The sequence below is a fragment of the Paroedura picta genome, chromosome 9, assembly GCF_049243985.1.
Source record: "Paroedura picta isolate Pp20150507F chromosome 9, Ppicta_v3.0, whole genome shotgun sequence".
Classification (NCBI taxonomy): domain Eukaryota; kingdom Metazoa; phylum Chordata; class Lepidosauria; order Squamata; family Gekkonidae; genus Paroedura; species Paroedura picta.
In genome coordinates, this window is record NC_135377.1 from 59647279 (window position 1) to 59663221 (window position 15943).

A 15943-nucleotide genomic window follows, 5' to 3' on the forward strand; every position below is an offset into this window, starting at 1 on the left:
AATTTTTTTATGTGGAGGGTTCATTTCTGTAGATGATTGAGGGTCCACTTGTACTAACAAGTGGGGAGTAATGGACGTTGTAGCATTTAAAAACTGTAGAGTAGGCAGCAGAACAAGAAAAGAGAGTGGTGTCATGGTCAAGAGTTGAAGACTCGTATCTGGGAGGAACAGATCTGAATCTCCACTCTTGCTGTGGAAGCCTACTGGGTGACTTTGGGTCAGTCACACTCTCTTAGCCTAACCTAACCTAACTAAGTGCTGCTGTGAGGATAAAACAAAGGAAAGGAGAACGATGTAAGCCCCTTTGGGTTCCCACTGGGAGGTAATGAAGAAGAAGAGTTGGTTCTTATATGCCGCTTTTCTCTGCCAAAGCAGCTTACGATCACCTTCCCCTTCCTTTCCCCATAACAGGCAGCCTGTGAGGTAGGTGAGGCTGAGAGAGCCCTGATGTTACTGCTCTGAGAGAACAGCACTATCAGGGCTGTGACAGGCCAAGGTCACCCAGCCGGCTGCATGTGGAGGAGTGGGGAATCAAAACCAGCTTGCCAGATTAGAAGCCACTGCTCTTAACCACTACACCACGCTGATTCTCTGTTTAATTTAATTAATTGAACAGAAAAGCAGGAGCTTGGTTCAGCTCTGTCACTGGGCTATCTCTTTGGGAGACACTTGAATATAATGGCAATAGCCAGCTCCCCCCCCCCAATATAAATACATACAGACTGTACCTCAGTATTGTTTTACTTGTTCCATTTATTTATTTCATTTGTATACCAGCCTCCCCTGAGGCTCAGCCCCCCAATATTTTTCCCCTGTGAAAACATTCCACACACAGGCTAGTTTGCTTGTGAAATTGTCATCACATGAAAACATCCCCTAGAGCAAACACTGGCAGGGGCTCATGGGAATTGTAGTCCATGGACATCTGGAGGACCACAGGTTGACTACCCCTGCCCTAGAGCTTATATGGAAACCACAAGAAGCTCTGGTTAGGCAGAGCAAAGTTTGAGTCCAGTCGCACCATAGAAGACAAAGTTTAATTCCAGATGTGAGCTTTCATGTGCATGCCCACTTCCTCAGATACAATGTCAACAGTGACAACGTGCACACAAAAGCTCATTCCTTGAATCAAGCTTTGCTGGTCTTAAAGGTGCCCCTGGACTCAACATTTGTTCTGCTGCCTCAGACCAACAAGGCGACCCACTCGAATCTGTCTGGTTAGGCAGTTAGTAACATTTAGGCACAGTGCCTTTCTCAACATTTTTACCATTAAGAAACCTCTGAAACATTCTTCAGGCATCGAGAAACCCCAAAAGTGATGTGATGGCACAGAATATGGTTGGGAAGCACACCTGTATATGCCCACCTGAGGCCCCTCCCCTTCCCACCCCTTCCAGGCATATCACTGGCCATTTTGTGAGAGGTGGGTGGGTCAACGTGACCATATCTGTTCATATCACCTGATAAATGTTTAAGAAATGTTTTAAAATGTATAAAAAATGTATTGAGTCCCACCCATTCAGGAAACCTCTACCTGAGACCCCAAAGAGCTGCTGCCAGTCTGCATAGATGATACCTTGATGGATTGCATGTGTGCATCTTTGTTTTACTACTGTTCTAGAGCAGAATCTCAGAGCTCTCAGCTCCACCTACCTCACAGGGGAGAGGAAGGGAAAGGCATTTGTAAGCAGCTTTGGGACTTCTTCGGGTAGTGAAAAGTGGGGTATAAAAAAACCCGTTTGTCCTCTTCTCCTCCATCTCAGAACTTCTTGAAGGCAGATGAGATGAGGACAAGCTTTGCCATTTCTGTTCTCATTTGCTAGGCTCAGTATTTCTTCCAGAGCAAAATGCTAGCATGGGAGTAAGCCAGGTATTCAGACTCGATGAAATGGCGGCCTTTCTCACGTCCAGCTAGCAATTTTTGCTTGCACAGAGCTCAGGAGTTGCACCTTGCACTTTCTCCCAAGCCAAATTGGCAGCTTGAACCTTTTGATTTTTGTTTGAAAGATGCAAGAACAATTCATTGTGATCAAATAGGGAGCGATGAAGCCACTGCTCAAGAAGATAGTTATTTGTGTTTAAAAAAGGCAACGAGCTAGGCAAGTAATCATCAACTGAACAAACTTTTAAATTATCTTACAGATATGGATGCTAACGGGTGATAAATTGGAGACTGCCACATGTATTGCAAAAAGTTCACACTTGGTATCCAGAACACAAGATATTCACATTTTCAGACCTGTAAGTATAGCTACAAGAAGTTGGGGTGGGAGGTTGTTGGTATTAGTATTGCCGATACTGCAAAAAGTGTTCCTTTATACTAAGAGAGTTGATGTCATCATGACAATCACTGATCTAGAATATGTTTGCTGTGGCATTGTTCGCTGAAGGAAAGGAAAGCTCACAATATAGACCAGAGGGTGGCAAAAGAAACGAAGAACTTGTGGAGAGATGCAGGTGGTTGGCCTGTCACGATTTGCCACTGTTTGTTCATTCTCTGTCTAGATGACCCATCAGTGAGAAAGCTGAAGTTGTGGCAGGGCAGGGGAGGAATGTGTAGCGGATAGGTTTCAGTTCTCTGTCCCAAATAACATAAATTCCTAAAAGATCAGGGAGAAAAATAGGAACTCTGTCACAGCCAAATGTACTTGTTCATCCACATGGTGAATGTTTCCTTTTGAATTAAGGTGGCCAGTCGTGGAGAAGCTCACTTGGAACTGAATGCGTTCAGACGAAAACATGACTGTGCGCTGGTCATATCTGGTGACTCTCTGGAGGTAAGGTCCTGCCTGTTGTCAGTTCACAGGGCAGTGAGTTTTGATTATTATTACTTTAAGACAGACTTGCTCCCTATACTACCGGGAAGGGACCTGAGCAAGAGCTCTGACTGAAAATGTTCTGTGGCTTGTGTTACACTGTGTTATAGTACACAGGTACTGTAAGTTCAACCAGATCGAGGAGCAGAAGCCCCTGTGGCATAAGGTCCCTCCTAAAGACACCAGTTTACTTGTCTGGCACTAAAAATAAAAGGATGTTCCTTGGAGCTATGGCAGTTTTCCAACCATTTTTGTTGTTGTTGTTGTTGTTGTTATTATTATTCAATTTATTTCCCGCCACTCTCAGCAGGCTCGTGGCGGGTAACAATAGTCTTAAAATCCCCCATTAAAACCCCTGTTAAAAGACTATAAAAATACCCAACACGGTGGAAAATACCACTCTCCCCTACCCGAACAAGGGCATTGGGGGATGGAGGGTGATGATGACTCCTTCAAACCCCCCGGGGGGCAATGTTCTTCCTTGCCAATCCCAATGTTTCCGGGGTCTGCTGGTTGTAGCCTGCTGCACTGTTCTTTTGATAATACGAATCTTTGCTGGGCAGCTAGCCCTTGCAGTGTACAGTAATGCTCATATACTGCATGGGGAACCCCCAAAAAAGAAGAGTTGGTTTTTATACCCCACTTTTCACTACCCAACGGTGTCTCACAGTGGCTTACAATCTCCTTCCCTTCCTCTCCCCACATCAGAAACTGTGAGGTTGGTGGGGCTGAGAGAGCTCTGACAAAACGGTTATGTGAGAACAGCTCTAAAAGAACTGTGGCATAAGACCACACAGCTGGCTGCGTGTAGAAGAGGGGAGGGTGTCAAACCCGGCTCTCCTGATAAGAATCTGCCACTGTTTAACTACTCCACCCAACAGCTCGGTAACAGGGAGGTTTAAGAAGGATAATTCTCTAAGGCTTGATTGCATTTGGTCTGTGGGGAAAATGTAACAGAGTACTGGCTAGATTCTAGGATCCAGATGTCTCCCACCCTACCTAGTGAAGCTGGGCCAAAGATTACTCTCTGGGGAAAGGCAGTCAGAACAGACTCTCTGGATAGATTGCACAGTACCCTGGAACTCTGGATGAATGGAATTTATGGTTAGGAGCTACAAATCAACACAGCTTGTTATCTTGTGTTTTTATTTCTTCTCTGCAAAGGCAGGGGTAAAAATGCATAAACTTGTATTACTTCCTACTAAACATGTTCAGAAAGAAGATTATATTAAGGCTTTCTGTTAGATCCTGTTTTAGGGTGTTGAATTCAGAATGAACATGTTGGACAACCTAAAAATACTACTGGAGTAATAGAATGCCAAGCAAATCAAATTTGTCTTTGTCTAGGTCTGTTTGAAGTACTATGAACACGAATTTGTAGAATTAGCATGTCAGTGTCCAGCTGTAGTATGCTGCCGATGTTCACCCACTCAAAAGGCCCACATTGTAAAATTATTACAGCACCACACTGGAAAACGTACATGTGCAATAGGTAAGTATCGGCTCCGGTTTCACTTTTATTGGCAAGTTTATGAAACGGTTGCAGCACTGAAAAATAAATTTAATTGAAGTTAGAATGGCAAGATGTTTTTGTAATAAGCTTTTAATAATGACTTAGATCATATGTGCCCTGTTTGCTTGTGGCAGGCATTTCCACTTAAAGAAGGGTGGTTTTAAGCCTTTACCTCCTCCCTTCACTGCTGCAACCATCTTGATGTTTCTGGAGATTACTAACCCACAGGAGCACAATTGGGGGGGGGGCACAAACTGCAAGCAAAGGGAAGAGGTTGGGAAAGCAACTCTTGATAAGCAAAGATCCACTCATCCTGTAAAGCAGGGGTAGTCAAACTCTGGCCCTCCAGATATCTATGGACTACAATTCCCATGAGTTATACCAGTTACTTATTAAAATTACTCAAAGTAACTCAGAATTCTATTAATAAATGTTTAAAAGCTTATGAGAACAGTCTCAAGTTATGTGAGTAAATATTTTACACATTTTCAGGTGATGGGGGAAATGATGTCAGTATGATCCAGGCAGCAGACTGTGGAATTGGAATTGAAGGGAAGGTATGACTTTTGAACACTGAATTGAATGTATTAGAATGTATTAGAAACCCTCTGTTGAAATGGTAAAGACTGACTGTATGCACTTATCAATCATTGGAGTGTTGTGATAACAATAACAAAAGTGAGTGTTATGTTTTTTTAAAACAACTGCCTCAGTGTTCAGTCTTGGAGATGCTCATTGTTCATGTGTTGATTGACTGTACGGGGTGGTCATACCCAAGTGTAGCTCCTCCATGAAGATCAAAAAATGTGCAAGGAGGGAGGCACTAAAGGAGGTTCTTTTTCTATATATTTCTAAAATGGGGTCTAACCCTCCCTCAAAAGAAGACAGTAACTGAACACCAACATCAGTGCACGCACAGGTATCACGGAAGAAAAAGCTTTGAGGGGCATTTGGAGTTGCTGACCACAGAAAGGTGGGGGGACCAGGAAAGGGGGAGAGAGATAGTAAAAGGCAAGATTGCAGGGCAGTGAAGGGAAGGAGGAGAGCAGGGGGCTGGCCAGTGGGGGTCAGGAAGATGGTAAGTGTGACGAAGCTTAGATGATCAAGAGGGCAGGTAGGAAGAATATGGGAAGAAAGGAAATTTTCCTCCTGCTCCATTTCCCATGTTTATGTTCTCTTGCACTAGTATAATTCTGATAGTGGAACATGTGGCTTTGTCGTCCATCCAGGAGGGCAAGCAAGCTTCCTTGGCGGCTGACTTTTCCATCACCCAGTTCAAACACATTGGCAGGTTGCTGATGGTACACGGTCGCAATAGTTACAAAAGATCGGCAGCCCTTGGACAATTTGTCATGCACAGAGGCCTTATTATTTCAACTATGCAGGTATTTAATTCCTGGCATTTGGATGGAAAATCATTTCTGGAAATTTTCTTTTTAATAACTTGTTAATTTTCAGTTGCAGGGGATGAATTTGTGTAACAATTCTGATGTAAATAATTATGTTCCTTCTCCAGGCTGTGTTTTCATCAGTCTTCTATTTTGCATCTGTTCCTTTATACCAGGGGTTCCTAATGGTAGGGTAAGTAGGCACTACAGTTCTTGAAAATATATATATATATATATATATATATATATTGCAAAGTGATTTTTTTAAAGACAGTCATTATGACTGAAGTCCATTTCATTCCTCAAATAGAGTTAGTGAGCTGAACAACAGCATTCGTTTGGCATCCCCCAGCAGCCCCCCCCCCCCTTTGGCATCTTAGGCAACACCGACATTGGACAAAATTCACATGGGACAAAATTTACTACCTGAAGGTCTGGCTGGCATATTAACACCCATGAGCCTTTGCTTTGTTTATCACATGGGATGCTAATAAATGCCATTGCACTGACAGGTGGTAGAAAGCCCTGACTGCCACTTCCTTCCCTGCTGGCAATCAAGGTCTCCTAGATATACAGGGGGCAGAACAATTGCATATGCCCAGGATCAAATTATGTTTAATTGTCAAAAAAGGGAGTGGGGAAATCCCCAGAACTGTACCTTGTACAAAAGTCCTGATTTTCCTGGAGGAGGGGAGAGAGTTTATGGTGTGAAGGTATGAATTAAAAGAACAACTTTCCCCCCTAAGGTATGCGACCATATACACTATGTTTCCAGTCTTCTCCTTAGTGCTGGATCAGGATGTTAAACCAGAAATGGCACTACTGTATCCTGAACTTTACAAAGACCTTACTAAGGTAAGGGCGTTTGAAATGGATAGAATGTTGTGCAGGCAGGATTGTTTTTCTCTGTATGACGCCCAGAAGGTACGGGCAGAGCAGATGCCTTGAAGATCATAATCCTTGAAATTTGCTGCTATTTCCATAGAAATCTGTTGTTGTTCACCTTCCCTTTCAGAAACTAGTTCACTAGATTAAAGGTACAGCTGGGCCTACTGTGCCTGCTAAAATATCTGTTCTTTGTGTAGATTGGACTCTCAGAATTACACGCCTTCACTTTAATTGTCCCAACCTCAAAATTCTCTTAATACTCCAACCTTTCACGCTTAGCAAAATTCGCCACAGTTCAGAACTCTGTTAAGATTTCAGCTGTGCGTACAACAGCTGCCGTCCTGTGTGGGGAAATGTGCCGCAGTGGGAAGTCGTGGCACGTGGATGCCATCCAGTGTGTTGATTTCAAAGGACGAGTGAAGTATGTGAATGTAGATCAGTAACCAAAAAGCAAAAGCTCCCTTATAAAAATGACTAGAGGTAATTCTTTCCCCCAGATGTAATTGTTGTTGCTTCAAAACCTGACTAGTAACAATGCTATTCATTAACTTCTCAATTTGGACCTCACACACACACACACAAAGTTTAAAGTAAATGTTTCAGCATTCAGAGGCAGTGGCAGTAATATAAGAGCAGCCTGTTTTTTTCTAACAGCCAAAAATGGCCCCAGACTTGTAATCATTCTCCCCTAATTGTAATTCTTCTTTCTATAAAATCGAGTGGCACTGGGCCTTAAAATCTGGCTCCAGCAAATAAAGCAGTGAAAGCAGGGTTCTTTATTGTGCCTCCCTGAATTTTGAAGCAAGTGTATGGGTTGGATCCTACCGGCTTTTATACTGGTGCAAAATCCAGGAGGCTTTTAAGGCCTTGACTCTGTTGAGGACTTTGGGATTTTTATGAACAAATAGCCATGGAGGATGGTGTTGGATTGGGCATGACTGTCCCTCTTTGCACCATCAGAAAAGCTGGTAGGATCCAGCAAAACCTTTTAACTTCTTGCTTACTGAATCTATAAAATAATATATTTTAGATCTTTATTTAAATAAATGTGTGTCTTTTATTAAAACTATTATATCGCGTTTATATAAAATTGCTTTTTAAACAGTATAGTAACTTACTTGTCTTTGTTGTTTCCTCTAGGGAAGATCTTTGTCATTTAAGACATTCCTCATCTGGGTTTTAATCAGTATTTATCAAGGTAGGAAGTTTCTCTGATTTGTTAGATTTAAATAATTTCTGACCACTAAGTATACTGTCTCATCTTCAAAATTAAATCAATTAACTTATTTATTTAAATCCCCCAAAATTAAAATTTTATGTGTTTTTTTTATTTCTGTTGTTTCATAAATACAATATTCAAGCTAGGTTGGGCTTTCCCCAGAAGTGCATCATGAATTGGTTTTTGGTTTGTGCTGGAAATTAATGCTTAACATCTATATACTATATCTCAAGTGTACTCCCTATCTGCGGATGCCTAAATCTGTGAATCAGGGTCACACAACCCAAAACAGGTTTTTCTGCAAACTTGGGTGACCTCGCAGATTTGCAGAATAATCTGAAATCTGTAAAAACAATAAATGGGGTTAATTTCTCCCAAAATAAAATAGCATTCTCTGTGCAAGTGCAGAGAACGCACCTACCTTTATTCACAGTTTTGTTTAGGATTGTTATACAGATCATATCAGAGCATGTCAAAAATCTAATAGTTACATCTGGAAGAAATGCGAGCTACTGAAATGCATTTAATTATTGACCAGCTGATTTTAGTGACTGACATTACAGCACTAGATAAAGCCAACAGGGAAATTATCAGTGTGCCAGGGGGGAGGGGGGGATTGCTGCCCAAACCAGAGGGTAGCACAACATGGGATGAGAAGGTCACTGACCCTACAAGTTACTGGCACCTGCCTTGCGTCAGGATAGGAGGAGCTGTTGCTGCCACTAGTGGTGGCAGCACCCACCTCCTTGTATCCCGCAGCCACCACCATACACAAAATATTTGGGAGACACTGCTTCTGTGACATATGCAGGAACCACCACAAAGTACTAATATCTTACAAGGGCCAGTATATACCCTGTTTGCATAAGATGTGTGGCATAGTTCTGTGGAAATATTTTATGAAAACTCAGTTGTGCGATGAATCTGTGATGTTTTATATGCTGTTCTCAGGTGGCATTCTGATGTATGGAGCTCTCCTGCTTTTTGAATCTGAGTTTGTCCATGTTGTTGCCATTTCCTTCACTGCTCTTATCCTGACCGAACTCTTGATGGTTGCACTGACCATACGAACCTGGCACTGGTTAATGGTGGTGGCTGAATTCTTCAGTCTTGGCTGCTATGTGGCCTCTCTTGCGTTTCTAAATGAATATTTTGGTGAGTAGCAATCCCTGGTGTAACTTGTACTTATCTCGCAGCCGCCACTGTATTGTTATGAGACGTCGCATCATAAAACTATTAATCATTAACAAAGATGTTCAGGAAAGTATTAAACTTTGTCTAGACTGTAGTCTGCTGCACATATTTAGCCAAAGTGCTGATTGTTTGCTGTGTGTGACGTTGCACCGCTTGTCAAAATGAAATGACCTTTTTTGCACATAAGCATTAAACCTTATTCCAAGGACTTACATGCATCCTTTAGGATACAACGTCCTCCCCCCCCCCAAGTATCCAAATACAAACTTGTGTGGGGTACATGGGGCTAATTGTGTTCTTCTCTATAACGTGGCCTGGCTTAAGTTCACTTTTTAGTTTTAATGTTTCATTTTTAGAATATTTCAGAAGTTTTATTGGGGTGTTGTCAATTAAGTCTCTAGGAGAGTAGTCTTGAACGACTAACTCATTTCAAACCTTTCAGAGCTTTCTAACACATTCCTTTTAGTATATTGCATCTCTTCCCTTTTCCTTGTTTTTTCTATAAATCTGTCCTTTCTTCTTCTGTCGGAGCAGGTATAGGCAGAGTGTCTTTTGGAGCTTTCTTAGGTAGGTATAATTGCTGTTCCCTAAATAAGGTGCATCACAAGAGCACCCACATGCAATAATTATTATTCTGGCATGGTGGAAAGAACAAAGAGCCTGTTTTATACTCCACTGATGATTTACATGCATTATCAATTGCATCTTTTTTTTATTAGAAAGATTAACATTTTCATTTTTTTTAAGATTACATATTTCACATTCTCAAAATGGTGGGTTTTCTAAGACTCCAGAACAGGTCAGCTACAACAGGGGACGGGGGGAGATGTCAGAAAGAGAGGCTGTCTAAGAAATATACTTCTTTAGATTTGGGAGGTAGTATTGCAGATTAGGATGGAAACATTTTTAAGTACAGTGTTTCTGTCAATGTTGGGAAAATCCAGGATGGAAAGATATATTTAAATTGAGAGTTCTACCGAACGTTATTGAACAGGCCCTCTGCTTTGGATGCAAACTGATGAAAAGGCGCCTCTAGAGGGATTTGATTTGGTACAGGATGGAGGGGGCTGGCATATGGCACGGAAGTCCTTTGAGGGTCCAAAGACCTGTTGCCTTAACTAGGGGTGGAGGCAAATTTGAATTGGTGTGTTAAACTTTGGCGGATTAACTGTACCATGCCATTGGGTAAAACTGAATCCATGAAAAATATACAGTGATGTAACTGGATGACATGAAATTCTCGTGCTGACTTCAACAAAGAAATGTTCCTCATGAGACTGCTGAGCATTTGAGACAGGCTAAGTGATACTAAAGATGAGAAAAGAAAATTTGTGCATAAATCTATAACATTAGAGGCTTTAAAAAAATCCCAAGGATAACTTGTCAATATTGGAAAGTGGGGAAGAAGAGGGAAAATTATTTCCTGCATCATCAAAAGTGCCTGCTAGCTTATACCTGCGTAATACTTGGATCTCCTAGAAGAGACAGGCTTCAGTGTTAACTTTGCTTGGCTTTGAGTACTAGACCAAATTGAGGAACACAAATGGGGGGGGGGGGGGCACAGGAAACTTGCCAGAGTGCCTCTCCCATTCCACTCATCTTTGCTTCCTCTTTTCCCCTATTTCTCTCAGTCACTCTTTCTCCCTCCTTTCATCCTTTTTCTTACTGTCTCTTCTCCATGCCTGTCACTCTCTTTTTCTTTCTGCCCCACCCCTTCACTGTTTTTGCCTCCTACCTCATTGCTCTTTCTCTGCTCCTCCACCCCATCACTCTTTCTCTCTTCTCCTGCCTCCCATTTCATTACTCTCTTTTTCCTCCCCCATCACTCTCCGGGCTTCGCACTTCCTTCCTCCCCACAGCAGCAGTGGCAGCAGTGGCTCTCCAGGAATCACAATGGATCTCCCACCTACAGAGATCATTTCTCCTTAGAGTTGTCAGCTCCAGGTTGGGAAATTCCTGGAGATTTGGGGTTGAAGCCTTTGGAAGGTGAGGCTTGGAGAGGGAAGCCACCTCAGCAAGTTATAAAAGTCACAGAACCTCCTTTCCAAAGCTGCCATTTCATCCAGGAAGACTGATCTCTGTCATCGGGAGGCATAATTCCAAGTGAACTCCAACCCTCACCTGGGATTGTGAATACTGTTTCCCCCGGAGGAAAAGTCTAGGCTCCACCCCCCAAATATCCAAGAATTTCTGCCTGGAACTCCTTCCCATCCAATAGCCAACCCACCTTTAGCTGTTCCTCAGTTTTAGCTTTCTGTCCCCCACCACCACGACCAAGGAAAGCTACATTCTTTCTCCCTACTGGAGGCCAAACAGTTTGTCCTTTCTGTGTTATCAGCACAAAAACCCTGTCAGATGAATTAGGCTGAAAGCATGTGGCTGGCCCCAAATAATCTAGACCGTTTATGCACTGGAGGTTTCATGCTGGGACGCAGGCTGGAGTTTTAGTTGTGGCAAGTTGCCCCACCTCTTCCTGCACTCACACGGGGGGAGCATTTGGCCTGGTGTGCCTCATCCGCTCCCGATTTGTGCTCCTGCACAGGAGCTGGGGCAGTGGAGTTTCCAGTGCATAAATGGTCCTAGTGAGCTTCCATAGTAAGATGGAGATTCAAACCTGGGTTTCACAGGCCCTACTCTGAAGCTCTGCCCACTAAGCCACACTGGCTTTCATGGGGTGGTTGCCATTGAACAGTAGCAAGTAGGCAGGTCTTTTCAAGTCACGTGGTTGCCAGCTCTAGGTGGGGCCTGGAGATCCCCCAGAATTGCAACTGAACTTCAGGCAACAGAGATCGGTCTCCCTAGAGAAAATGACTGCTTCGGAGGGTAGACTCCCCTCTCCAAATCCTGTACTCCTCAGTCTTTGCCACAAAAATTTCCAGGAATATCCTATCCTGATCCTGGCAACCCTAGTCAGGCATTGCCCCAATGAATCTGCCCTGATAGGCCAAAATAGACCTGGAAAGAGCCTTGCCCCCTCCCCCTATCTTTTTACTGATAGAAACACAGTGGAATACTGTGGTTGCCTAGCAACAGCCACTGAGGGAATCTGGATGGTCTTTTTTAAAGCTACAGGTGCACATTTTATCATTTTCAGATTTTTTGAAAGTTTGTTTTTTAGATTTTACATTTTTCTGCAAACCTGCCAAATTCATTATCATTATTAGAACATAAGATTTTCAAATCATGCCTTGGTAGTGTCCTTGAGTTCATTTTTAGGGCAAACTGCTGAATGAAGGAAAACACATTTTGAAAAAATGCATGTGACATCAACTATTGTAAAAATAGCATGTTCCTAACCAGTTGTTACCACAAACAATAGCTATATTTATTGATCTTGCATAATGGTCATTCTCCTCTTCCCAGCTTCTATAACTTGTTTTCTCTTGTTCTTGTTCACAGATCTTGCCTTTATCACAACTGTGACCTTCCTGTGGAAAGTGTCAGCCATCACTGTCGTAAGCTGTCTTCCACTTTATATTCTGAAGTACTTAAAACGTAAATTTTCTCCTCCAAGTTACTCCAAACTTACCTCATAAAAATTACTGAACATCTGGCAGAGGGAAGATACACCTACATGACTGTAGCTAGAAATTGCTTCTCCTCCTACTTCAGTCGGTGATAAGATTAGCAGAGGAAAAAGAAAAATACGAAAAGAGGGGAGCAAACAGAGCACAATATCAACAGGCGCATCTGATAGATTTCACAGTGAACTATATTAACAAAACCACCCAGATAAGATGAAGTTCATTTTTATATTTTCTAAGTTAATGCTGCTTTTACTTACTTCTGTAAAGGATTTATTCCTACTGCAGTCATTTTTTTTTCTGCATATGGGACAGAAAAGCCTCCCTCCCTCTCATCATAATTTCCTAACAATTGCCTTTTTTGATCAAAATGTTAGTTCATTCCCACATGAATAAAATGTAACAAACCTAGCAATTGTAAATGCCATTGTCTGTATTTGCTGCTATATGTAACTCTGATACATGCACTATATGAATAACAGATGTCTGCATAGCACAGTATTCGTTTTGGAGCTGTGGTTCTCTTTTCTGTATTTCTCCATTGCCAGCTGCATTAAGACCTGCGAATATCTGAGTTATTGATAGCAGCCTTTCTGATGCACATGGGGCACAGTTGCACAAAACATGACAAAAATACATTTCTGTACATAATTCTGCTGGTGCCTACCAATGTGTAGAGAAGACACCTGCTGTTCAGTATATGTTTTGTAAGTTCCTCCCCGTTTTGTATTTGTAAACCCAGGAAGGATGAGCACAGAACCAGCCATTACATAGATAGCAGTTAACCTTGTGTTACTTAATGGAAACCATCCACCAAGTGCTTCTGTGCTACTTGAATCGTTTTAGAGGGGATTCTACAAAAGCCCTGTTGATGTGAATGGAAGTTTGTAGTGGCCAGAGCCTATGGGAGTTCCTATGCCTATTCAGAGTTCCCTTGCCTGGAACGGCTTTCCCTCTGATTTCTATAGAGGGAGCTGATTCCCACACACGTTCCTTTGTCCAAGCAGGCTGGTTTTAATTTAAATTGAGAAAGAAGACCCCCGCACATGCCAGAGCTCCAAATCTGCGTAGACTGTACACAGACATAAAGGCAAGGATCTATACATTGCCCTGTGATCTGTTTACTGAAGGTTACTCAGGTAAAGGTCATAACAAGGGAGATATAAATAAGGACCGAAAATCCACCATCTTCCAAACCATATTTTTTAAATACTTGAGTTCCTACCAGAAAAAGAAAATAACACTCTAATCTGATGTAATCTTGAAGGATACTTGTCTAAACCTAATGTGCTGTGCTGTTATACAGGACAGGGTTCTTTTTGTCCGTCTGTCCCCCCCCCCCCCACCAAATGCTGTTTCCTTTTTTGAGCAAAATATGTTTCCAGTTTGTTCAGATGAGTCAGCAGTCAGACGAAAGAATAAACATAATTTAACAATCCTTCTCTATTAAAGATTTTTGTATGTTAAGAATGGTCTTTTTTATATCCTATTGTTTTATTAGACCGCCTCACGGCGGAAATTCATTTTGTAGTTCCTCGGAATAAACTCTCTTGCACTCTTGTTCTTTTCTAACAATGCCGACACTGAAGCACTTCCAGAAAACGACTGTTGCTGAACTATTTTGAGTTCACAATCCAATCCATTCGTTTTGAAGGTGTCTAACGGCCATGCAGCCTTGCTTTTTTGTTTTTTGTTTTGTTTCCACCATTCATTATGAAAGCAATAAAGCCTCATTTCTACCAAATATTATTCTCGAAGGTCTGTAAAATAAAGGCTGTTTGGTAGTGTTTCTTTACCCTGTGCTCGTTGAATCTGGTTTCTGTAACCTCATGCCATAAACAACTAATCATAGTGGCCACTAGATGTCACCTGAGTTTGGGGGTTTTCTTTGTGCAAGCACAAAGATTTGCTCATGACGTGAGAAACTTGCAGCATTTTATTTATGCTTTAACATGGCTTTAGCCTCCCCTTTTCAACGGCTAGATCGTTTTGGAGTAGTTTTCGAGAAACAAATACAAATAACCAACAGCTAATGACACTCTCTATATTATAACCAATGTCTTTTCTTTCTTTCTTTTTGTACTGTAACTTTTTGTCTGTATGCTCTGAGTAGGCAAGCCCTGGCTGTGTGGAGCTCATTCCATGAACAAAGCTTTAAAAATGCTATGGCATCCTTGATTTCCAGTACCTTTTATTGCGGGCTAAGTTAATAATGAAACCAACATAGACATGACTGGACAAATGCAAGGAATAGTTTTAACCCTAGCACATCTGTGTACAAGAACGCCAATATATATATATATATATACCTGTATTCTGTGTATTCTATGTATATAAATGTGTATATATGTACATTAAAAACTGGCTAACAATTATGTGGTTAGTGTGAAAGCCGTGTATAAAAAGAATACTGTTAACCAATACATGTAACCCACCATGTATACCAGATGGAGCAGGCTGCTTTCAGTGGGACAGAGAATATTACTATTTCGTATGTGTTGGGCAGTCAATGTGTGGGGTTGGGGTGGGGGCAGTGTCTACACACAACACATTTCGTTTCCCTGTGTTCCCATTTAGGGCGCCACTCTGGAAAGATTTTGTGAGAGAGAGAGATATAACAAAAACTTTCCAGACTTGAGTCCTACATGGGGACCCAGAGAAATAAGAGGAGCTGGGAGTGTAGTCTTCCTTTACCTCAACACAGCATCTCTGCCACATTTCACTAAAATTCTACAGGGCTGAAGAATTCAGTTTCCTGAGGGTTTAAGGTCTGAATAAAACACATTTCCCGTTTTTAAGCTCGACTGTAAGAAGATAAACTCCGAAAAGGTGCACTCAGTGGTTTGCTGAAAACTCCAAAAAAAAGCATACAGCTTCGGAGTACGAAGCTCAAATTGGTGCATGTACAGCTTCTGTCCTTGTACCTGAATACCTCCTGCCTCAACCAGACCTTTTGCTCCTAGGGCGAGCTGGAGATAGTTTGTCACCCTCAAGAAAATAGAACACCCATTCGCTTCTGGGTCCAGAAGAGGATGCCAGTCGTTGGTTCACAGGAGCGATATGAACGTCTGCAGATAGTTGGCTTGGCCAGATAACCAGTTCTGTGTACATCCCCTCCATTTCCGAAAAATACTTCTTTCTTTGCTGAGGCTGGAAACGATCCCTTGACTCTCTCTGCACAGCCCAGTTGGCTCTTCTGAAATGCCATTTTTTGGAGAGAGAGAAAACCTCTTTCCCCCACAGACATGGGTGTAAGGAAAGCGCAGGAATCTGGCCCTGCTTCCCGCAACGCTCCTTTGTTTTAACAGCACATTTTTACATCTTAGGCTGGTATTATTATTATAACTCAGTTGAAATGAAAATAATAAAAAAGCCCTTCAATATGCTAGCCCCCCTGTGGG

The 15943-nt window shown here is 42.1% G+C and overlaps 1 protein-coding gene across 2 annotated transcripts in view; it reads left to right on the forward strand.

Annotated features, from left to right (window-relative positions):
- ATP9B (ATPase phospholipid transporting 9B (putative)) overlaps positions 1-14917 on the forward strand; it is a 157190-nt gene extending 142273 nt beyond the window's left edge. Inside the window, exons 20-30 of one of the 2 annotated variants that reach the window (XM_077352940.1) lie at positions 2143-2241; positions 2688-2777; positions 4164-4308; positions 4822-4886; positions 5559-5714; positions 5846-5910; positions 6464-6572; positions 7746-7803; positions 8776-8979; positions 9553-9585; positions 12418-14917. In XM_077352940.1, the coding sequence (XP_077209055.1) occupies positions 2143-2241; positions 2688-2777; positions 4164-4308; positions 4822-4886; positions 5559-5714; positions 5846-5910; positions 6464-6572; positions 7746-7803; positions 8776-8979; positions 9553-9585; positions 12418-12554 (1161 nt within the window). In that variant the 3' untranslated portion in view covers positions 12555-14917. The remainder of the gene's footprint in view (positions 1-2142; positions 2242-2687; positions 2778-4163; positions 4309-4821; positions 4887-5558; positions 5715-5845; positions 5911-6463; positions 6573-7745; positions 7804-8775; positions 8980-9552; positions 9586-12417) is intronic. The other variant, XM_077352941.1, reaches the window with a different exon arrangement.
- Positions 14918-15943: the final 1026 nt, after the last annotated feature.